Source organism: Xiphophorus maculatus, chromosome 20 (assembly GCF_002775205.1).
Source record: "Xiphophorus maculatus strain JP 163 A chromosome 20, X_maculatus-5.0-male, whole genome shotgun sequence".
In the NCBI taxonomy this organism is placed as follows: Eukaryota; Metazoa; Chordata; class Actinopteri; order Cyprinodontiformes; family Poeciliidae; genus Xiphophorus; species Xiphophorus maculatus.
This window is the reverse complement of record NC_036462.1, coordinates 8,484,950-8,509,351: the sequence shown is the minus strand read 5'-3', so window position 1 is coordinate 8,509,351 and position 24,402 is coordinate 8,484,950. Positions and strand designations below refer to the sequence as shown.

The following is a 24,402-nucleotide window of genomic DNA, read 5'->3' as shown; positions in this document are numbered from 1 at the left end:
AAGGCCTTCGAACAGACTGTTACACAATGGCACACCCAAGTGGACGAAAGCTCAAATAACAATCACTAAAACCTCAAATCGGTCGGTTGCCTAACATGCAGTCTGATGACATAGATAGAGGTTCTTGAAGTGAACAATTGGGCAAAGCTTTATTAGTTGCAGCTGTATTCTCTGAAGTGTATACTGTGAGTCATTCCCACAGAGCTGAATGCACACTTTAAAACAAAATATATGGAATATATATTAAGATATATTAACTTTGTTTTTGTGAAAGTCTTTGTATTTCAGTTTGTAATACTAATCTTAAAGGTTCTAAATTAATAAATTTTTATTTACTTACTTACTCACAGCACAGAGTGTGCACTGCTTAGGATTTTTAATGACATCGTTCCAACCACAGGCTCCAGAAATTGTGTGATCTTGGTTTTATTGGGTTTAACAGCTGCATTTGATACTGTGGACGCCGGCGTTTTAATTTCTTGCTTGAGAAACTGTATAGGTTTTCAAAGGGCTTCCCTTGATTGAATTTAGGTTGTATCTGACAGAAAGCACATTCTGTGCATTTTCAAATTGTCCTCTGTTTGCCTTTCTTATGGGGTTCCAAAAGACTTATTTCTTGGGTCTGTTCATTTTTAATTGCTTCTGTTTCCCTTGCGCTCCACTTTTGAAAAAGTACAAATGTTCCTTTCATCTTTGTGCTAATGACAACCAGGTATGTGTTCACATGAAACAACAGGAAAACTATTATATGGAGTCAATGTTTAAGTACCTTGATGAAATGAGTAGCCTAGATTTTTTTGTTTTAAGAATCTTTTATTTGTTTTTAAATCTTTACATGGTCTGGTTCCACCCTACCTCTCTAAACATGCGCAATTATATCACCCTTCCTGTTCACTTCTGTTAGAAGACCATCTTTCCTGGATGGTTGGAAGGATGTGGTGTAAACTCAGAGAAGGCATAGCATTTTTTGTGGTAGCTCCAAGGTTGTAGGTTAGTTTCAGAGCACTTTCTCAAACTTGGAGAATAACAAAAGGAACCACATGAGGAAAATTATGTGAAACGCAGAACATCAAAGAAAAACAGCAAATTTAAATAAAGATTTTTTGAGACTGGATTTGTAACACAAATAGTCTACATGCTGTTTGAAGCTCACAAACAGCATTCAATTTACGTATTGAATTTTCTCTATCCCCCGCCATTCATTTTTATTCAGATAAATGTCTGAAGGAATTGCTAACAAATAACACTAATATAGTATATTGTACATGTGTGTAGAAGTATTATATGTCTGAAACTAATAACTCAATTTTACGTTTGTAGAGTCAAAAAAACAACTGCTGTATTTCTCAATGTAAGAAGAATGCACACTTTCATAATTCCTTTTTATGTTGTTTGCTTGTGGTTACAATTAAATTTCCATTTTAAATCCTCAACCAAAATTCAACTGCCAAACAAAACAACTATTTATTGTCATATAGGTTTTGAATGTTAAAATCATGCTCATTTTAGGATACCCTTTATCTAAGCAATCATTAGTGACACATTTTGGTCATCCCGGGTATTACATGAGCACCTCGTTTGACACCACATAACAAGGCCAGCAGGTGCCAGCTGAGAAAATAAAAAGAAGAAGCAAACAGTTTACCATCTCAAAAATGTTTTTGCACTCAAAAGGTTTTATTTTCTCAGGTGGCATGAGCCAGTGAAGGAATTTTACTTAAATATAAGAAAATGGTGAAGTGTAACTACTGCAGACAAATCAAAAAACAGAAAGCAGAACGGTGTAATTTGATAAGTTCTGATATTTTGCTTCTTTGGGATATTTTTGTAGGATTACCTTACACTACTGTTGAAAAAAAAACATAAATGCACAACAGCATTGTTCTTTAGGGTAAATATGTTCTTCAGCGTTCTTTATTACTTACAGAAATCCTTTAAAAGATTCTCTTTGGAAGGTTAGATTGCTAAAGCACATTAAAGTGACTCTATTTATGATGTTTCTCACTAATATAGAGCTGCTGCAAAGAACTAAATTCGACTAGCAGAGGGAAAAGTCTGGTGTTAATTAAGGTCACACTGCAAAATTCTTGAAACTAATCTGCCAACTTGAGATAATTGGAAATGTTTCCCAAAGAGACTCTTCTTCCATGTAAGGACTCTCTAACATACTTTACAGAAATACCTTTAATGTTAACCCTTTGCCTTTTGAGGCAAAAGCTTTCTGAGGTTTAAAAAAATGTTATGTTAGCTTCCAGCTGAAGAGACTTGATTTAGTACATGTATTTCAGAATACACTATCACCAACAACAAATTTGTAAAAAAAAAAAAAGTGTTTCATACTTGATATTGTAAACTAACTATAAATCTTTGACTTTATTTCTTAGATACAGGTTCAATTTTAGGTCTTTCTGCTACAACATCAATATTACAATCCTGTGTCTGTGGCTCTAAGAATTGCCTTTGGGATTAACTGTGTTACTGGAATGATACTGTGTTCATAGTGATGCTGCAAGTGGGGTACCAAGGGAGCTATGAAAGAGCAGATAAATTAACTCAGGGGCCAACCAGATAAGTCATATTCTAATAAATTATTCAGTATTTGCAAGGAAATGAGTACTGTCCCTTCTCATATTGCAGGCAACACAATAGCGCCTCCCTGAAACATTAGAAATTTATTGTTGTCACATTCACAGCCAAGCTGGATCATTTCCATATATACATATTGAAGACTTTGTTTTGTACTTTATGTGTATAAACAATACTAAAAACCAAAGTGCATGAAGCTGCAGCTGTTCTGAAGCAAAATTACATGCTTAAAAATTGTGTAAATTCAAGAAATGTTTTCACTTTCAATACAAAAAGGTATAGGGAGTGGTGTATATTGACATAACATGAGCAGTTCTGATTGAACTCAACAATTTCTTTTGCTTATGCTTAGGGGCCACATCGGCTGAGGCAGATAAATAATATTATTTGGGGCGTGCTGTGGTGGCGTAAGGTATAGCGAGACCCACGTTTGGAGGCCTTGGGTCCTCGATGCAGCCGTCGTGGGTTCGATTCCTGGACCTGACGATATTTGCTGCATGTCTTCCCCCTTTCCTGTCAGCCTACTTTCATATAAGGGACACTAGAGCTCACAAAAGACCCTCAGGAGAGGAGGAATAAAATAATTTTATTTAGGAAAAGGTGAATCCTGCTCAGAGGATTTTTGTTATTTTGTTTCCAGGAGTCATATCTTAAACTTATATTTAATCTACCTAAATTTAATTTTACTGCTTCCTTTTTTCTAGCGGAACAAAAAGTTCAAAAAGTTATTTTTTGTTTACTTGTATATTAGCAACAGCAAATTAGGTCAAAAATTCATTTGATTATATAACTACATATAATCAAACACTATCTAAAATTCAAATACAACCAATTGACATTATTTCAAGTGTTACTAATGACATTATTTTTGTTTGGATTCCAAAGGCGAAATCTTAATAATGTGTACATGTTTAATAAATAAAATGTGGCAAAAGGAATCTTTATGGGAGACTTAACAAAGCTTTAGTAATAATTTTGCAATGATTAAATTACTAGATTTAAAAACAACAGTGACTACACATCCAGGTTAATAACAAATAAGTGCTTTTGAATTTTGCTGATCAATGACCGTGATGACAGGTGCAGAAAAAGATGTAACTCTGTAAAGATGTAAAACTAGTATTGCACACCAAAAGAATCACTTGGGGCTTACTTGGAGATAAGCACGGGAGAAAAGACCAAAAGATGAAAAAATGGTTACCAAAGAGGTAACAGTTACATTTCCCCCTGTGCCTCTTGGGAAACGTTTTATTATCTTGCATTTTTCAGGCAGAGTGCAGCGGAAGGACAGACCTTTTATGTTGCCATGGAAACAGTAAAGTGGCGTCCATTTGACAAAGGAGAGGAAGGGGCGTGATTGCAATAAGAAGGGGTGGGATTAACCCATACTCTAATCCTATTGGTCACATTATTCTGACGTCGCCAGAATGGAATGCAAATACAAGAGTTTCTTGCTTCTGCTGCTGTACCGCTGCTGGTCTGATCGAAGCCTATTGGGCGCACCGAGCTACCGTCCAAAATTTCAGGTAGAATAATATTTGGAGGGACAACAAGGAACCGAAAGCTAAAACGAGGCGGGAGGCTTCAGTTTTCTTGAAAACGGTAAGGTGACAAACGTTTAACCCTGTGGAAGAGAATGCCGCGGATGGCAAGGCTCTGTCAGTTGTGCCTGTTAGTGTCGGAACGCGTGAGGTTAAACGGCTGTGCAAGCTAATGCCTGTCCAGGGGGCCCAAAACAGAGGCATGCAATGGATTCTAGCACCGAGGCTAACGCAGATATCGGTTACACGGCTGAGTCTACTGCACGTTTCCTCATTCACACAAATTGTACCACTGTTGTAAACAAACGATACTTCATCTCTAGCTAACATTAGCTAGTTTTGTTGTGGAATTTGTGTTGGAGTTCAGGGGAAAATGAGCTGTGAATAACAACAAGCGAGTAACCGAAACGTTTATGTATAAAGGCGAACTGCGGTTTGTTTTTTCTTTCTGTATTTCAGTTGTTTCTGTGGTGTGTTTCATTACTTAAAAGATGCTGGCTAATGTTAGCCATAAGCTGCCTGCTTCAGAAACTTCCCTCATCTCCGCGGCCTTAGGTTCAGACGAGAAGCTGCTTTATTTGACAGATGGAGCTCACCAATGATCACAGGCAGTCTGCTACTAATCAGTTTATTACAATTATTACACATGTACAAAAATCAGTTGTACACTTAGCAGGTCAGAATTATCTTAAATTTTTATGAGGAAGAATATAAATTATTTGTTTCAGTTATAGTTTATTGCTATACCAATGGCAGAGAGTAGATCCCATTTTATCTGTGCTGTCAGTTACAACAGTCGTGTTGAGATAGCCTAAGACCCTCTGCAAATCAGTTTATCTGCGTTTAGCCGTTGTTTGTGGGCTACTTTTATATTGGCAGTTCTTCAGTTGACATATGCATAAGGAACCAACACAGCTGTGTACAAAAATCCCAGCTCAGAGTTACTTTTCTCCTTCTGCAATTTGTATCCCCGTGCCATACCACTCAGTGGAAATGAGGCATAAGAATAAAGCCAGACACATGGCTACAGAAAATAGCCATGTGTCACGCTTGTAAGCCTGACTTTTCTGTCAAGTTGGAATATTGTCCAAAGCATTGCAAGCTGTTCTTAAAGAATAGCTTGGAATTCTGCAATTAAACCTGTGATCCTGGCCAAAGATAATTCTTCTTCACTTCTGTTCTCATAACCAATAAGTAAATAAGCTGTTATTAGTGTACTTATTTTTTCTGTTATGAACAAAATGATTTGATAATCTCACAAGAGAAGAAAAAACAGACACGTACCCCAAGTTTAATTTAGAAATATATTTTCCCTCACCTTTATCCCCTTTATGTCACTTGTATAGCCATTCATTAGATGTATATTAAATGGACAGTCTGACTTCCCAGTGTGTTTCAGAAGCCCAAATATTGCTACTTCTATTTTTGTACACAAAAGCAGAACAGTTGGAATGCTTTGGTTGGCATAATAGTCAACAGATGTTTCCAAGATGCCAGTTGTGCTTTCTTGTGAAGGTAATTACTTTATTTTGTTCTACAAAACAACTAGAATCCTCATGAATGTTTTTGGATTTAACTTTGGATTTCAAGTGTTGAAACTTTAGTCTGAATTTTATAAATGAGTTGAAATGTAAACATGTGAACTTAAAGCAGTGTTTGTTAGTGTAATTTTCTTTGCTTTGCTTTGCAGATCTAAACCGTGATCTGCTGCTACTCCGGTTATCCTTGAAAAGGTAAGCCAAGTCCACTTGTAGAAGAAATACCAACACAATACTTGCACTTAGGTCTTGGTTCAGCACTTTCCCCACTATGGATTTTTCCTCTGTGTCTGTGACCTTGAGGGGCCGCTCTTGGGCTTTATGGGGGTCTCTTGCTGTTTAAAGAATTAGTTATTGCAGGAGAAATGCAAAACTTCTTCCACTTTTTTGAGCAAATCTACTACTCATTCAAAAAAGACAGCCAAACACACCATGCTGTTTTATTAAGGTCCCAGGACTGAGCACAACATGGAACATAAAAACTATGTACCACATACCTATGTTGTGAAAAATGCTTAGAGACTACTGATTGGATTTGGCATTTGAACATAAAAAACATGTTGTTTTACACTGTTAATTTTGAAAAGAGTAATTTTTTGCAAAAGTCTTTTTTATTTTGTAAACTTAAACATCAGTCAACTTAAATGTTATTCAGAAAGGTTTTTGTTTATATATTTACGACTACTTTATACAGTATATTGTTCATATATGATCATTCTAATGCCTGGTGTATGTGATGTATATATATTTGAAAGATTAGTTTGAAATTCAGTAGATGGGTATTGCAATCAAAGATTGAGAAATTCCCATTTTGCCTGGCAATAATACATGGAGTCTAACTTCATTAGCTGTCCATCACACAGATGAAAGGACTCGGTATGCTTAAGGTCACAAAGAGTCATAATGAAAGATGATAGATGGGACTTAGGGAGATGTCAATTTACTCCCACTCGCATTGTAATTGCAATATTGTAAAATAGTACTGAAATTACAAGTCTAATATTGTGGAACCCTATTTTGCTTGAATTGTACTTTGAAACACACAATAATTTACCATTGTTTTTATTTTAGTATTCATCTTCTCTCACGCATGACCCATTTCTTTTTCTTTGTGAGTTAAAGTTTCCCTCGATGATGCCTGGAACACGGATTAGAAATACGTCTTGATCTAAGCATGCTGGTAATTGGCAAGCTTTGACTGAACTATTTCACTGTGACACGTCAAGTTTAGAATGAAAATCTGTCTTTCCCCTGTGTGTATCCTTTTCAGGCTATGTCTCCACCTTTTAGTCTGCTTCTCCCATATTTTAACAATCCAAACAATTTTTAGCATGTATTGAATCTTTAGTTCTCTTTTTAATGAGTCCAAATTGAAAGAGCCCATGGGCGTCTTTGAAGGGTGAAGTGCAAGTGTTTTGTTACCTTCACAGCATGGGGCTGCTGGAATTTTGAAGACACTCGACACACTTAACCTGGAAAGATGTCAGACTCATTTTGTGCTGGTTTATTCAGCTGTGAAGTTAAGGTCAAATTCAGTTGGATGGCTCAATTATGGGTAACCAAGCAACTTTGCCTCGAGATCTTGGGTATTTTTGTGCCTTACACAAGACACTCACATAGGCACTGCTCTGGTTACTGTTGAAATAAGGAATGCCATCTATTCAGCCTCAGGACCTGCATAACCAATGGGCCTATTTTTATGTCTATATATGTTTTTCGGCATTCTTTAAAGGACTGTTTTTGATTTGATCAGTATTTTCATGAAATGAAGATGTGAGGATGCTGACACATGCTTGTGTTTTTGTTATTTTTTTACCTTTACCTCAAGTTTTTTTTAAAAATGGTGTTTACTAAATCTAACAGAAAAATATAGACATTATTATTTAATTATACAATAAAATAATATTTTCTGACATTGTAATCTTTATGTTGTTATGAAAATTATAATTATGAGGAATTCCAAGCCTTTAATTATTATAATATATTATTATATAATTATAACTTTCATGACAACTTCAAGATTGCAATGCATGTCAAGTAAAGAATCTTAATTAAAACTGAAATAACAAAACAACCCTTGAGTGATTATGTATTTATTAGACTGGAGTCATATTCAAATATTTCCATTAATCCTTCTAATTTAGAGTGATGATGTTCCTAATGACAGGACTATTTTCTTACACCATGTAAATCAGTTTGAACTTTGATCATAAAAATTAATGAGTCGGATTGGTAGGTCCTACACACATTCTGGGTGAATATAGTTAGGAACTCACTGCCAAGACATAATTGAGGACACACATGGGTGAATCCAGCTATAGAATTTATTAAAATTTCCCTAGAAATTATTTGCTGCAAAATAAGTTTTCAACACTTACCCTAATTTAACAAAATAGCAGTATTTTCTAGGCACATATTGCCATTTTATAGCACAATTTGTAACTGTTGCCGTTAGCTATAAAAAAATTCTGTGTTTTTATCAGAAATAACTCTAATCTGACTCCTTAAAATTGGTTGTTGTCTCTTTAAGAACCTCCTAACTTTTCTGTCACTCCCCCTTCTGCATGTCATCACAATAATGCTTCTCCATGCAGTTCATTGATGTTGTGTACAACGTTCTTAGGAGTGACGGAGTTTGCATAATAATTCTAGCAGATGTGCAGTTCCACCTGGTGTTTGCTAATGATAAACACCAGGTGGATTTTTCTGCAGACCAATTTCTGCTGCTGCTAGTCTAGAGGAGCTGAGTGGGGGAGGGATGTTCGACTGGGGAATGAAGCTCATAGGTGGAGCCTTGGATACGTAGGCGTATCATTGTTTGAACAGGCCTTAAGGCAGTCCTGAATGGCTGCCATGGAGATTTCAAGGATTTCTCAAATATACATGAATGAGTCAAAGCAGCACTCCACTTCCATTTGATGGAATTATACCATGATATAAAGCTCAAATAAGTCATTTTTTTCTTTGCATAATACACCCCTTTAAATTTACCTCATTAAACTTTTTTTTGCTAGTTCAAACTTTTTTGTGTGTTTTATAAGGGATTAAAAAATAATGCCTGTAGTCACTTAATGTATAACTGTTTAATAAAATTGCTACCTTAACACAAGATCCCTTTAAAGTTTCAAAGAAAAGATTACCTCTGTGTAAATTCCGTTGTTCTTGTGACAATGACAATAAAGATTTATCTTATCTTATTAAAGCACCTCCTTGTGCTGTTTTTTCTTATAGCTTCCTGATCCCTAGGTCCATCTAAAAACCTCACGTTCAATTGAGCCACCCCATCTGTGGTCTTTGCTATTCGTTTGACCCCCTTCTGGTGCATAGCTCTGTTAGCCAAGTGTGAGACTCAAGGCTTGTGTTTCTGGCTGCACCATTAGCTAATCTATATGCTAATGAGGAGATGATAATCAATGAGGTTTGCGCATGGTTGGCCCCAATCAATTCTACATTGCACTGGCAAATGACTCAAATAGCTACATTTCATACAGGGCGGCGGTTGGGATGGCGTGCTAATGTTCTGGGGCAGACCATAAGTATGCCATTATCCCCGGGTTTCCTCTTCTCTCTCCCACCGGAATTAATTTTAATGTCATTTAAGATGAGTTTAAATTCAGCTTGAAAGCTATCTCATTTTACCTTTATAATATGTGGCTTTCAGGGACTGCTGTTTTGCATTTTATTTCTGTACCTCCTATGAATAGATGCTAGTTCTTCTGTGATCTGACTCACATATACTTCAGAAGTTCTGATTCATACTCGTATTGTGTTTTGGAATAAATGGTGATAATTCACTGGGAAGCGGCAAAATTGTGATAAACATTTGGTCTACCTTTTTTTTTTTTTTTACCTTGAAAGAATCAGTTTTTCTTTTTTCTTTTGGCAAATCTGTTCCTCTGTATTTAATTTGTTTGTTTTAGGTAATCTGTCCCCTTTACTGTTGCAGTTCTGATTCAGATATTTATATTAGCCAATGTAGGTTATTCATATTTTTTTTCCAGCGTCAGCCAAAATAGAAAGGTAAAAGATTTTTATGATTTCTACTAGTAGAGAGAGATATATTGAAATGTAGGCTTACGGCAATTGATTTATTTAAAATTGCAGCTTCATAAAAATAAATTGAAATAATGCTGGTCTGTTTTAATCAGTCAATGCATTCAATGCAATAAAATTAATTCAGTATTCAGGCAACATTTGAGGGGGAGGAGAGAGGATGATGGCAAGACATTACCATCATCCTCATTAGAGAGGCGCCCGTTGTCCAATCCGCATGCTACTCTGCACGAGGATTCCACAAGCATCCCATTGGCCGTCGCTAGGCAACCACATAATCAGGGGGTCGGATGCTGGAATGACGAGCTGGCTGCGTGTTGGGGGTTGATGAGAGGGGCTCGAGGTTCTTGGATGTAGCACAGAAACAACCCTCACACGCGCTCATTCGTTCCCTCAGTCAGCCGACCAGCCTGTCACGCAGTCAGACAGACAAAGAGGAGCAGCATCCTGCAGGAGGACAGCGCACTCCCGGGGGATGGGGCATCATACCCCTGCATCGCGTTGGGGGTGTCGGAGGAGGTAGGGAGCTTGAAGGCTGGGGGGCTTTTGTCTCGGCACCTCTGCACATATGCATCCATCCTCATAGGCATATTTTTTCTGTGGGCATCCTGGCTTTTAAAGGGAGACTCCACATCAATTAGTGCAGAGAAGTGCTTTCTCGTTGTGTTTTTTTTTTTCTTTTAATTTATTTATTTATTTTTTAATGTGGGTCATCTGAGTTGTCCTATATGGAGGCGGAGGAGGGAGCCTGCCTGATGGAGGCTCAGCACTTCCTTATTGTGATCTGAGCTTTTAGAGGCAGCCAGTCTGTCTGACAGTCTTTCGTTATTCTGCTGGATCCTCCAGACACAAAACTGACAGTCCCATGAGTAGATCAATATGTCCACATAAAAGTGCTCATAATGTAATATTATTGTTTTGACTTGTAGTGCTGAGACTTTTCTATCAAGCATGTTAGTTTCCCCCCTTTTTTAAATGGCATGTTTGTTTTTTTTCCCATGCAAATCCATTTTAAAGCCACATTTCATATGTGAAAGCAGGATTTGACCAGAGTGGGGGGTGTTCTTCCATTGGATCCAGACATCCACTGATGGATGGGTGACTCTTCTCAGAGAGACGGCGGTATAAGCCGTCATTACCAGAGGGGATTCTCTGTCCTCTCCAGTCATATGGCGGCAGAGTCTGGGATGCACGCTAATGATGCTAAAATACAGCCTGGCAGTTTTTTTTCTGCAGCAGCGGTGCTTTGTTTACCATCAACCACTGATTGTCTGAATAGACTTTGGCCTTTATATGACCACAATGTAGATGCTAGGATGCAATTTAGCTAATAGAGTTCAAATACTTTTATTATTTAGTTATGGAGCCATTTGGTTCTATTCAGTGTTGAGGGGAATCAGTGTTTTCCTTTGCAGCATAAGTGGAATATAGAGCTTTGCTTTGGTTGCTGCTCCTCCTGAAAGAATAGTGAGGAGTGAGAGGAAATGGCTCAGGATTTGCAGCATGACGACATTCCTCCTTTATTTAATTACTTCCATCACACCCTCTTTTCACTCCAGCCCATTTAAAGCCTCAGCCTGCACACTCAGCCTTCCCTCCTCACTTTCTCTTAGCTCCTTGACGTATAAGTTAACGTGATCACCCCTGACCTCTAAGTCTAGCAGATCCAATCTGTCGCTTAAGTTTTTGACTTAAACAATCAAGGTTGACAGACAACATTTTTCTTCTTATGCCTAGAAATGCAAAAAGCACCTAAAGAGGTTCAAAACAGGAGCTGAAGCTACCTTGCCTGGTGTGCTGTTTGTTTATGTGTATAAGCAGTGTTGCAGGATGCTGGAGATCTAGAACTGATGTGCTCTTATTGACATTTTCATTCAGACATTCATATTATTCTAAATCAAGGATTGATTTCTAAACATTCTTACACTTAAAGAAAAAATGTTTAATGAAAGCTTTTTTTGTCTATTTGAACTTTTATTAGAATGTAAAAAAATTATGCTTTACAAAAACTCACTTGTTTTTCAGAGCCTTATGTATAGACTTGATAAAACTAGATATCACGCCAAAGAAAGCTGCTTTCTCTGCTTCCATCTTCACATGTCATGCTGAGGCTCAGTTCAGCAGAGCTCACAACACATTTTCTCCAGCATTAATAAATAAAACAGAACCAAGCCTTAAAAGGCTTTTATAAAAGAAGCAGTAATTATCCTTTCTAATGTGGTGGAAGAAAATGCACAAAAAATTTAAATTCTACTGTTTTAATGTGCTAATGTTTCTGTATACCACCATTATTGATTTATTAAACTCAAAACCAGACCTGAACTCAAACCTAAATGTTTATTTAGGGTTTTTAAATATATGCTCATTTTTATGAACATTCATACTTTATTACCTTCCTACATTGCGTTCCTGTAGCTTTGTTGTACAAAATCTCTCAAAAATTTGAAATTACAAATGTATTTTTCCATGATCAGATTTTAAACATGACCCCTTATTTGAAAAGTTATCTCATCCCTAGGAACAATTTTTAATTGCTGTAGACATTTACTGAGGATCTAACTTGGACGGGTTTTTAAGCAAACTAAGTCATCAACCAGAATGTCTTGAAAGTGAACATATCTAAATGATGAACAAGTACCTGTATGACAGGAATAAGGTTTAGAGGCACACCTCAAAAAACAACCCACACAACAAACTAGTAAAACATGTAAAACAGCTTATTCTGCTGAACCTGATCCATTTAACAAAAGTGAGAAAAGTAGCATAGCTGAAAAAATAAAACGTTGAGCCGGCAGTGTTTTCTTGTAGGTCAAATTTGACCTACAGATGGATATGATTCCAGAAAAAAATAATATATAAATGACCATGTTTCCCAGCAAGGGTTTTAACAGGAAGGGCTTGTGAAACTTTGCATTGTCACAGTAACTGACAGCAAGACCCAGTATTGATTTTAAAATGTTCCATAACTTGATTCAAAAACACATAGTGCAATTTTCTTAGTTATCTTTTGTTCAAAATGAATAATGGTTTGTTTTAAAAAAAAAAACAACTTTAAAATGCAATGGATGCTTCAAGTAGCTCATTTATTCTGCATGCCAATAATTTGGTGATCAGCAGAATAGATTGCGACGCTCACACCTGGTATAGAAGTTGGTGGCTGAGGTGCTAGAGCTGATGGAACATATGGCTTTGACTTTTGAGATGAAAAAGATGGGAGTAGTGGGGGAAAAGTGGGTTAATTGCAACTGATTTCATCATTGCTGTATTTAACAATATTACACAAGCATTTTAGCTAATTACCTGCAACAATAATTCATATAAAGCCATCATGTAGAAGAGACCTAAGTATTTCTGGCTCAGGTCTGGCTCTTTATTGTGTTTCAATACAACATCCAAATTTAAAGATGCAAGACTTTACATTTTCCATTCACAACTGAATCTGCTGGCTTTAGTTTAAAAAAAACTTTTATTTTGAAGACAAGCACTGCCCTTTCTTGTTGGATAGCTACATTGGCTTTCTAATCAGTTTTTGCTAAAAAGAGAAAATATCTTCCCTGAATAAGAAGATACATTTTTGTCCAATGTTCTACATTGTTTATTTGTTTCCAATGTTTCATGTCTTCTACACTGAGGATATACCTGCCATGTTCTGATAGTTTTTATATCAGAGGTTTGTGTATTTCTTGCAATTTTTCACAATTTTTCAAAGTTTCTGTTCAAGGGAATTATTGTGTGAGCTGGCTTTTTTCCCCCTCATGCACTTCCCTTTTTTCTGTCTTCCAGGCACAGGAGAGCCATTCAAAGGAGCCGGGGGTCAAAGGTGAGAAGAGCAGAGGGCACCATGGAGAGTGACCCTGGGGCCCCTGCCTCCACCGTTGGCAGCACTGGGACAGTTTCCACAACCAGCAGCTCCTCCACCTCCGCTCCCGCCACAACCAGCAGCTCCTCCAGCGCCGTAGCTGTTAGCACTAGTGCTTCTACCTCTACTACCACTGCTTCTACCACCTCAGGCAGCAGCAACAGTGTTAGCAGTAGTAGTAACAGTAGTGGTAACGTTACAAGTAACAGCACTTCAGCAGGAAGACAGGCAGTGCGACAGATATCAATTTATAGTGAGATGCCCGACCGACAAACAGTTCAGGTGAGCGGTTTGGAGTTGAAACAGAATCACTTATTGTTGTGGGCATACTTTCTTCACTCTACTGCCATCTATTGGTCCTTTTTTTTATTTCCGAACATACTCTTTAATACTGCTTCAAATTGGAAATAAATGACAGTGGGAAGAAGGAAACTGAGTGGCGCCAACTGGATGAAGGAATGCTAATGGGCCTTAGGCGCTTTAGTGCTCTTGACCTTTTTACAGAGGGCAAACCTCTACAAAGGCTTTGCCTCTGCGTGAATGAGGGTTGCTCAACTTTCAGTGCTAATTCTTTGACAGCAGGTTTATTGTTTCACAGATCCCTTCTTTTTTGCACTGACAGCTAAAAGTAAAACATCAGTCACCAGTTTTTTTTAGTATAGAAGATAACTGGTCATTAATGCTCAGTTAGAGCTGAGCTCATGAATGTATTTCACCTCCTCTAATATCACTTTCATTCCTGGAAGTGATAGTCCAAATGGTTTTATGACATCATGAACCTCAGGTCAGCATGTTGTCTTGTTATCAGGCAACATAGTAGAGGATACTTGCAGTTTAAAACATTTAGTTCTTGTGTATAAAGGTGGTGTTTAGTTTGCACATATTTAAGAACTGGATTTCTTAATTAGTGTTCTTTTTAAAAGTGACAGTCTGAATAATCTTATGTATTTTTCTTAGAGAGAAGTCTTTTAGTTGTCAAGACTACTAAAATCATAAATTATAAATAAGTTAAATTTCCAACTGGTATTAGATAATTGAATTAGGGAAATGGAAAAGTAATGTTATTATTATTGTTTTTGTCATTTTGTCTTTAGAACATCAGTAAAAAAGCACACTCTTTTTCATTACTGGGGAGGTCTTGAAATATCTTTTTCCTAATCACGTAAAATCACAAAAACTTTAATGTACCGTACTAACATTTTTAAAAACGGCTTATTAAAATGTTGGCAGTGGCAGTTTTTGTTGAATTTCCATATTTTGTGCCACGGAAGCTTTACTGTAGCCCCTTTCAGTTCATAGTTTCAATCTGTGGTCAACATTTGCTCTTTATGCTTCAGCGATCACTTGAAAGCATTGACATGGAAAGTGAGATCATGCTCTCTTATCTTGCTCTGATCCACTTTGGGAGGCAGTCCTAGAGTTATCCCGACCATTAAATGACATGTTGGAGACGACAAGTGATGATGCAAAGCAAATCATGCAAACCAAAGAAGACAGCAGTACACACAACGCTGGGAGTTATCAGAGAGGCATTTGTGGAATATGTTTATCATGTACGATGATATGACAACGACTTCATGTGCTTCTCTTTTCTATTAGGTTTACTTTGACATCCTGACTTAACTTTTTTAAAAGACTCATCTCCTTTTTTGAATTTATATGCATTAATAAGTTTTACTTCCAGACAAAGATAAAAACCCACTGAATTTGTTCTTTTTTTCATTTTTCCTTTTCCAGCAGTTGACTATGGGCAATAGTTAATTGAAGATTGTAGCAAGGTTCATTATGTATATAATATTCAAAAAATAGGCTTATATTGCCCTTAAAGACAATTGGTTCTTATTTTTAATGAGTGTTGCTGGGCTGGGAAACGTTAGGCCTCTACCCAGGTTTCTCAGATGTCTCTTATTCTCTGACTTCATTTTGCAGGTTTTTCAGCAGGCGTTACACAGACAGCCAAACACAGCAGCACAGTACCTGCAGCAGATGTATGCTGCCCAGCAGCAGCATCTGATGTTGCAAACAGCAGCCCTGCAGCAGCACAGCCTCAGCACCGCCCAGCTGCAGAGCTTAGCAGCTGTTCAGCAGGTCAGCAAACCGTCCTCACCGGCATATGCTTGCGCATTTTCATATTTTGTTTAGTAACAAATACAAACTTTATTATACTTTATTGGGATATTTCTTCTTTTTTGTTGAAGATACATATAAATTATGTCTAAATGGCTCATAGACATTAGGGATGCATAAAATATTTATTGTGTGACATAAATGGGTCCTATAAGCAAAGCCGGGACAACATTTATTTTAATTTTTGTTCCTATTAGTATGTATTTCAGGAGGGGAGGTTCTTTTTTGTATGGTGTCAAAAGGGATATGTTATTGACCGTACCAATAATATTAATCTCAAGTATCTGTATTAGATCCAATTGTCATTTTGGTGCATATGTAATAGTAATCCAGACTTTATTTTGGTAGTTTTTGTTTCAAAGTTAATTTTAAAATGCTTATTTGAATTCTAAATATAAACTTGTTTTGATGTACAAATGCATGCCACACTTTTCAGATTATGAAGAAAATAAATAAATCATGGATATTTTTTTTACTTCCATTTCTCAATTATGTTCTATTTTGTGTCTGATTATAATAAAGAATCTTACTGGTTGTTCTTTAACAAAATGTGAAAATGGTCAAGGAACACACTTTTGCAGGGAGCTGCTGTCCATTCCTGCACTTCATGCTGCTGTAGACCTCCCATAAACCCTGTTTCAGAAACTGAACCATACTTTGTCCTCTCATCTCTTTTATGCTTTATGACAGGCCAGTATTGCAGCTGGCAGACAAAGCTCCTCACAGAATGGCACTTCATCTCAGCAAACAGGGTCTACTCAAGCTACAGTAAGTGCAGTTTTCAGTTTTGAGCTTGTTGCTTAAAAGCTTTTTAAAGTTTAGATTAATGTCTGGTTAGATCGGGGGTCGGCAACCCGCAGCTCTAGAACCGCATCTGTCTCTTTAGCATTGCCCTAGTGACTCCCTGGAGCTTTTTCAAAATGTTTGAAAATTGAAAAAGACGGGGGTGGGAAATATATTTTTTGTTTTAATATGGTTTCTGTAGGAGGACAAACATGATAAAATCATTCTTAATGTTTTCCAATGCTATAAAAATGTGTAGAATAAATATTAAATTTCAATATTTTTGTCAACGAAGATTTGCGTCATAGCCTGTGAGGTTTCTTTCAGCTGGATGGGGTGCGAGGCAGGTTGTAAACAAACCGATGGGTGTGTGGTGGTGGGCCATGAATAGCAAAGGGGAAAAGAGAAAAACAGCCGAGGAGAGATTCCACAATTCTTGGACCGAATCATTTGCATCCATTGCCAATGCAGAAGGATTGCCTGAATGTTTGCTCTGTAGCAAGAAGTTGTCAAATATCAAAAAGTGTACCGTACTTTCTGGACAATAGAGCGCACCTTACTATAAGCCGCACCTACAAATAAAAAAAACTGGAAATGTCCATATATAGACCGCATGGTTCAAAGCATGGGGAAAAAGTAGCAGCATATAGTCCGAAAAATACAGTAATGTGGAAAGACATTTCCATGGAAGGCATGCTGCATTAGCTGTCGCGTCAAGATTAAAGTTACGTCTTACATGCCCAATGTTGAGAAGCTGTCTAGTGATGTCCGTAAACAGAAGTCACATTAAGCAGGTAAGAACACAATCCTGTTTTAGGCACATATATTTAGTAACAAGGTGGTTATTTTTATAAATTGATTAGTGATTTTTGACAGTATATATTAGAAATGACACTTAGCGATATTATTGTGTTTAACATCCTCAGATCCGAGGATGGCTGCTATGTTTTACCCTTTCACTGACTTGCTTGGCATTTGCACAGAAATCAAACTTAAACTGTGCTAATTTAATTTTATATGCTTTATCTTTTCAAAAGGCTATTGTTTTATTTCATAAGGGTAGCTTGCGTTTTATTGCATTCCGTTTGTTGCCCAGATTAGGGGCACGTTATGCACGTTTCGTTTTGTTGTTTTTTCGCACATACTTTTTCGATCACACACTTAACGTGATTATTTACAAGGAGTGATCGTTATTATGCAAACCTCATTTGGGAGCAGATTTTTCAAGTTCCAAAAGGAAAAATATCTTTCCCTGTCGAATCTTCATAATAAAAATGATATCAAAAATCTGATTTCTTTATTGCATTTATTTAATTTTATCAGGGCAACAAAGCATAATACATTCATATTGTAATGGAAGGTAAACTTAAAGCACCATCGTACAACAAAGTAGTCACGTGGTGCGTCATTCCTTCCAGGACGCATAGCAAGGTAAATAAACATTTAATCATGAATGTACGCACTTAGTCGTTTTGATAATAGGCTAAAATAGCTAATATAAACACTTAAAGCCTGTGTTGCCTTCATTATAAGCCTTATATAAGGCTATTAATTTTTTGCAGCTCCAGAGATTTGTTTTTTGTGCTTTTGGTCCAATGTGGCTCTTTCAACATTTTGAGTTGCCGACCCCGGGTTAGATCATCTTGGACACAAAGTGATGCCAGGAACCTGGAGCTTTCATTTCTGTCTAATGTTAGCAAACTGCTTTACTTTTGAAGAAATTGAATTTACTTGTAAGTGTATTTAGAATATAAGCTGTCTCTTTAAATCTGAAGTGCTGAATTAAAGAATCGTTGTGCTAATATCATCAGAGGCATGAAGGTCTATAAAATAATAATGCTGTTAATTCCTTCCCAAAGATCAACCTGACCACATCCCCGGCGGCGGCTCAGTTGATCAGTCGGGCCCAGAACATAAGCTCCACCCCCACCAGTATTTCCCAGCAAGCTGTTCTGCTCGGCAGCCAGTCCACTCTCACGCCCAGCCAGGCCCAGATGTACCTGCGGCAGCAGATGGTGAGAGCAGAGAGGCGAGGAGTAGCGCCTCTGGCATATTTACACAAGCTTCAAACATTCATTAGTAAAACACACTCATAAACTGTCTTGGAGACTAAGTTTTTGGATCCCTATAAAATGGTAACACTCCAGATGTGGCTGTAGTACAGTCTGTGGAGCTGTGGTCCCTAAAAAGAACCGCTTAGGAACACAAATTTACACATGTGTGGGATTGTCAGAGGTATCTGCCATGTTATTACACAGAAACACCCACAGATCAAATGTTTGAAATTGTGTGAAAATACTTTCTTAATCCCCAATGGAAATTAAATGTTACATCGCAGACTGTCCAGATGTCTTCGTGGAGCCATTGTAGACAGAAAAGTTCAGTAGAGCTTTTCTGCAGCAGTCTGTCTCACAACAGCTCTGAAGAAGCCGGGCTGAATATGTGGTGTGACAGTCTCCTGAAGAGGATGCTCATGGTTGTCCACTAGGCTCTTTATTTCATGAATCCTTCTTTGCACTCTCTGGTTACAAAGGAGGTCTGGTCTTTGCACGATAATCTCTAGACGCTCTAGTCTAGAGCAGAACTATCCTTCTTTATTGTCTTCTTAAACTTCTTTAAGTCACTGTCTCTTATGGTGCTAATCAAACAGATGAAGAAGGTTACACGACTTGCCTCAACAGGCTTATTCAATATCTCATAAACTTAAACTTTCTAAGAAGTAGTCTGCTCTATCCCCATTTTAAAAAGCTTCACTATTGATTTTTCCAGTCCAGTCTGTTGTCCAGGTGAACACAGAGTTATTTCACCCATGATGAAAATAGTATTTGATATTTTCCCATTTCCCTAGAAATCTACAATAATCTGTCTTTGTAATGGTCACATTCAAATGAGATGATTATTTTTACACCATGCCACAAAGCGGTCCACCAGCTCTCTGTACTCAGAGAGTATATGCAGAAATGCTGAATATTTCTGCAGATAGCATTCATCTCTTGTACTGGAAGTCTGATGTGTGCAGAGTGAAAGGGAATGGTGAGAGTACAGTTCTTTATTGTGTCTTTTTTGCTGCTGACTACCTGGTCAGACAGACACACAATCCTTTTAGTGTTTACAAACTATAGTCGGTCTGTCAGGTAGTCATTTATCCAAGTGAATGTGGGAGCATTCATCCTCCACGCCCAGCAACAGATTTAAAGTTGTGCCTCCTCACTGTTTCTAATCTTGACTTTAAGTGGCTGTCGCTATGGATCATAACAACTGTCTCAAGATAAAAAACAACAGCATTACAACTGTCTCCAAAGCCAGTTTGAAAAATCTTTCAGAAAACAATGTAGCAACCAGGAAAAGGGGGAGGAAAGTTATTAAGACAATTGAATTACACAGAATGTGTCAAAGCTATTCTGACAAGCTGGCCACATTGTGTTTTAGAATTTTAGATTGAGAGTGCCACACAAACCTCCTCACACAATTGCATATCGATTAATAAGAGCAACCTGGGAAGATTGTGTTCCTCTCTGGAAAAGGGCTTTTTGGTTTCAGCTGTGCAGGAGTGGAACTCTGTCCATCAGACAATCAGAGCTCGTACCACTTATAGTCTAATTAAAAAAACATTTAAAGAAATGTTTCATATTGCATCAGATCTGCCAATATTTTGAATAATAAGTACCTATTCCTAACCCCACCATACAACCAACTGTGTTTTGTCATCTAGATGGATTAATTAGTTTTAATTACTTATACTTTTTGGGATAATTGTGGGGGGCTTTTTTGCATTTATTGTTTGTATTTATTGACAAAAATGTTTGTAGTCAAGTCATTTTAACCTTGTTTGTATAGCCTTTGTTTGTTTTTAGCAAAAAACAAAGGTGGACAAAGGATAATTGAGAATTATCAAGGGACAACAGATGAAAAATAGCCATTTGGCTAATTCTATTTCATTTGCAGAAATGTCAATTAATGTGCATTGTCCCTATCAAATAATTTACTCTTAAATGTGACTATGCATAGATACACTTACTATATGCTCAAATGATTACAAATTTTAGTTATTTCTTACCCTTGAGAATAAAGACAGAATAAAGACAGAAGAAAACAGAACATTTTTCTTACGGTTTTGTCTCCATTTTGCAGTTTATGATTTAATTCACTCTCACAATATACTTTTTTTTTTAAATGTTCAGTTCTGATTTCAATTTTTAATGTGTGGCTCTTTGTAGGCTCAGCAGAGTAACCTGGTGCAGGTGGCCAGGAGTCTGAGTCGGGCCGTTCCCCTGTCCCCACAGCTCATCTTCACCCCAGCTGCTACAGTAACGGCTGTTCAGTCTGAGAGCGCCACACAAGCCTCCTCACAGGTAGACTGACTTTACTGGATTATAATAAATAACATTCCAGTCAGTTGACATCATATTTGTTCAACTATTTATTAAAGGAGGTTAACACTTTTCCACATTTAACAGAATAATGGTTTGAAATATAAAATCATATTGTTTAAACTGCTTTAAAAAGTGACTGAATATCATGTTTTCTATGCCATCCTTTTAGAACAGAGTTCTTAAAGAAGCATTAAACTACAGACATAATTTGCTCAATGTCCATTCATGTCTTTGTCTTAAGAACCAGGTTCAGAACTTGGCTATTCGTGGCCAGCAGGGGGCGACCACGTCCTCCTCTCAGACTCAGACCCTTCCACTGAGCTTGAAGCAGAGTCCGGTACCCATCCAGCCTGCTTCACTCATCAAGAATCCCAGCCAAGGGACCCAGACCTCCTTGGGTGTGAAGTCCAGTTCGTCTGACAGCCCGCCAGATGGAGGAAAGAAAGGAGATGGTCAAGTGGTCACAGAAGTTCGAGCTATAAATATGAGCCGCAGCATCACAGCTGTGAGTGCTCAGCCTCTTGTTGCACCAGGTAAGTGGAGGTTCTCTTTAAAACTTAATATCAAAGACTATTAGAACTTTATTTTACCTTTCTTCTATCACAGGACATTATTTGTATCCATTTATCTTTAAAAGGACTTAATTTGTCATTGGAAGTTCTTCTTTTTATTTGCAGACATGTACATTAAAATGTTAAATTACCTACCAGCTGCTTCATGCCACTTTTTGTAATTGCTGCTCGTTTCAAGCCTAAAATAAAACACCAGAAATCCATTCACTCACTAAAAGAGCATACAAGGCATGTTGTAGATGTTTTAGTTTGTTAAGAAAAGTCTGGCTGGAACACATAAAAGCAAGCAAACGTTTATTAGCAGTGATATTTTATTTTTTCTTACGATGCTAATTACATCAAATTAAGTCATGCTTTTCAGATTCATTTTCTCATCTAAGAGGGGTTTATTTAGATAATACAGTTAATTGTATCATTTGTGCACAAGTGACCAAATCTTATGTATGAGTTGAACTGTAATGCAGACTAAATGCCGCGTTAATGCACAGTATTGTTGCTGTCTGCCTCAAACGCTCAAACGTGTTTGCATGTTTTCTTTTTTTGGATTGTGACGAGAGTGGGAGTCGGATTATCCGAGCGTGTCAGTGCACAACTGTGTGTTGCTTTGTTTCAGTAATGGATTCACGCAAAATGAAAGGGAGGATGGAAGCTGGAAATCTGGCTGCATGCTGTCTGGTAAAAGAAATGAACTTGGGTTGCCATGGCAGCAGGCCACAAGGGACAGGTGTGCACATGAGATGCTGGGGAGTTAACATGGTGAACAGGAGCAGTGGCAAGGCAGTTTTATTCTTATAGCACATTTTCAGCAACAAGGCAATTCAAAGTGTTTTGGATGATTAGAAGGAAAAAACACATAACAAATGAGGAAAAATTATGATATGATGAAAAACAGATGACACTTCATGATGTTCCAGGGGTTATCGATCAACGGCAGCTCTAAACGGGTGAGGTTTTAGCCTTGATTTCAGCCGTTTTATGGAAGTTTGTTCCAGATTTGTGGTGCATAGAAACTGAATGCTGCTTCTGTGTTTAGTTCTGGTTCTGGGGATGCAGAGTCGACTTGAATCAGAAGGGCTGAGTGGCCTGGATGGTTGACAAAACAACAGATCATATTAAAGCTCTCCCATACTTTATCCAAAGCATCAAAATTGGCTCCCATTGACGTAGTTGCATCACAAAAAAAATATAGAATTACTTTATTCATCCCAGCAGGGAAATTATTCCGTCATCCTCTATCCCTTCTCAACACCAAGCTCAGGTCGAACTATTTCCCTCAGAGTACTGTATTATATGATGCGTTGTATGATTGGTCAGACGTTTTTGGACATATTTTATGCAGAAATGCACTCTGACAGCAATGTTAACATTTCGCTTCAACTATGTAGTTTTTGTATTCACAGGCGAAACATGAATACTTTTTAGGAGCATTTATCAAACATGGTGAAGTATTACGTACATTTGTACGATTCTTTACAAAATACTAACAGAGATTGTCAAATTGCTAAAAAAAAATCTTGGATTGAAAATACAAAGTGGTTGTCCATGTTTGCAGAAAGGTATGTCCAGGCTTCATTGACTTGGAATGAAGTTTGGGAAAGCCTTTAGAAAACCGGGCAGAGAGATATTGGAGTCTGTGATATTATCTTTAACTGTTATGATCAATGGAGGAGATGGTTTGAACTTCCCCCTTCTCTCTTTGCTCTTTGGTCTTGCTCTGCTTCCATGAAACATCCTTTTCAGCTCCTATGGGATTTGTCATAGTTCAGGTATTGTTTAAGCTTTCCAGATGCTAATCTGCTGCTCCCGGTTGTAAATAAAAAAAACGCTGTTTCCACGGTTATGCATTATAACATCTGTTAAAAAATGTGAGCGCAAAATGCAAAAATCCTTCCATTTGCACAGCATCCAAAACCAGAGGAAATGATTGTCCAAAAACAGCAGTGCTTCAACCAAAATAATTAGATTATACATGGATTGTACTGGACAAAGAAAAAACACTGGAAAATACTCAATCATCAGATCTTTAGGAATTGCACACCTGCAGCCTTTTTAGAGTGACTCAGTTTCTTGTTATGCATATTTTTTTTCTGTTTGTTTTTTTTTTCCCAACTCTAACATGATTTCAGAGTCCTCTACACTAAGCCATCATATTGCATTGCCTGCTGTTGCTGTGTTGTAGTTGTAGGTTGCAGTGTGTTTGATGACAGTAAGCCGATGTGGCAGCCAATGAGAATGTGGAAACTCAGGGATTTTCCAGAGCTGCAAATACTGAATGGAATGTATACTGTTCTCAATTTCTGGACATTGCACAACAGCCGTACAACTGTTATTCACAGTTGTACAGCTATTAAAATATTCCTTTTGGGGGAGTTGGACTAACTGCTGCATAAAGTGGATTGTATGATTTGCATGTGTGTGGGTGTTTGAAGGGAGCGGCATCATTGCAGACATTAATCCAAAATATTCGAGGAGAGATGGTTTTTACATCAGTTTTTGCTTCTCTTCCGAGACTTCTCATTAAAGGTTTGACAGAGTTGTCAGACTATATTCAGAAAGCAGATTGAATCTGGCAGGTACCGATTCAGAAATCCTCCTACTTTACTCATACAGTGCCTGGGAATCTCATGACTAAGCGAGCGTCTGTTTGATTCCAGAACAGTTCTTGCAGGCGCTTTTTGTTTTGAGAAAAAATAATCAATGTCCAGTGGCGGGGTATTGTTTTGACGTGTGTGAACCACATTAAGGAAACGACCCACAAAGCAAATGGACCGTTGGCAGCCATAGAGTCCAAAATGATGGAGCAGATGCAGATGGATCTGACTAATAGTCTTTTATGCAGCCCTGTTGGACCCTATATGATCCTATATTACGCTTTGAACAACATTCATCATCGAAGACTGGAAGTGAAGTTTGTCACAACTGCAAACTTACCAATAAGTTGCCTTCCACCTAAACTGACGGGTTGGCAAG

At 37.6% G+C, this 24,402-nt stretch overlaps 1 protein-coding gene across 2 annotated transcripts in view; it reads left to right on the top strand.

Annotated features, from left to right (window-relative positions):
• Positions 1 to 4,041: 4,041 nt before the first annotated feature.
• Positions 4,042 to 24,402, top strand: part of LOC102227010 (polyhomeotic-like protein 2) — a 36,041-nt gene continuing 15,680 nt past the window's right edge. The window contains exons 1-9 of one of the 2 annotated variants that reach the window (XM_023325126.1): positions 4,042 to 4,188; positions 5,818 to 5,860; positions 10,116 to 10,237; positions 13,502 to 13,859; positions 15,507 to 15,665; positions 16,395 to 16,472; positions 18,347 to 18,502; positions 20,705 to 20,839; positions 21,102 to 21,393. In XM_023325126.1, coding sequence (XP_023180894.1) covers positions 10,194 to 10,237; positions 13,502 to 13,859; positions 15,507 to 15,665; positions 16,395 to 16,472; positions 18,347 to 18,502; positions 20,705 to 20,839; positions 21,102 to 21,393 — 1,222 coding nt within the window. In that variant the 5' untranslated portion in view covers positions 4,042 to 4,188; positions 5,818 to 5,860; positions 10,116 to 10,193. The remainder of the gene's footprint in view (positions 4,189 to 5,817; positions 5,861 to 10,115; positions 10,238 to 13,501; positions 13,860 to 15,506; positions 15,666 to 16,394; positions 16,473 to 18,346; positions 18,503 to 20,704; positions 20,840 to 21,101; positions 21,394 to 24,402) is intronic. The other variant, XM_014469946.2, reaches the window with a different exon arrangement.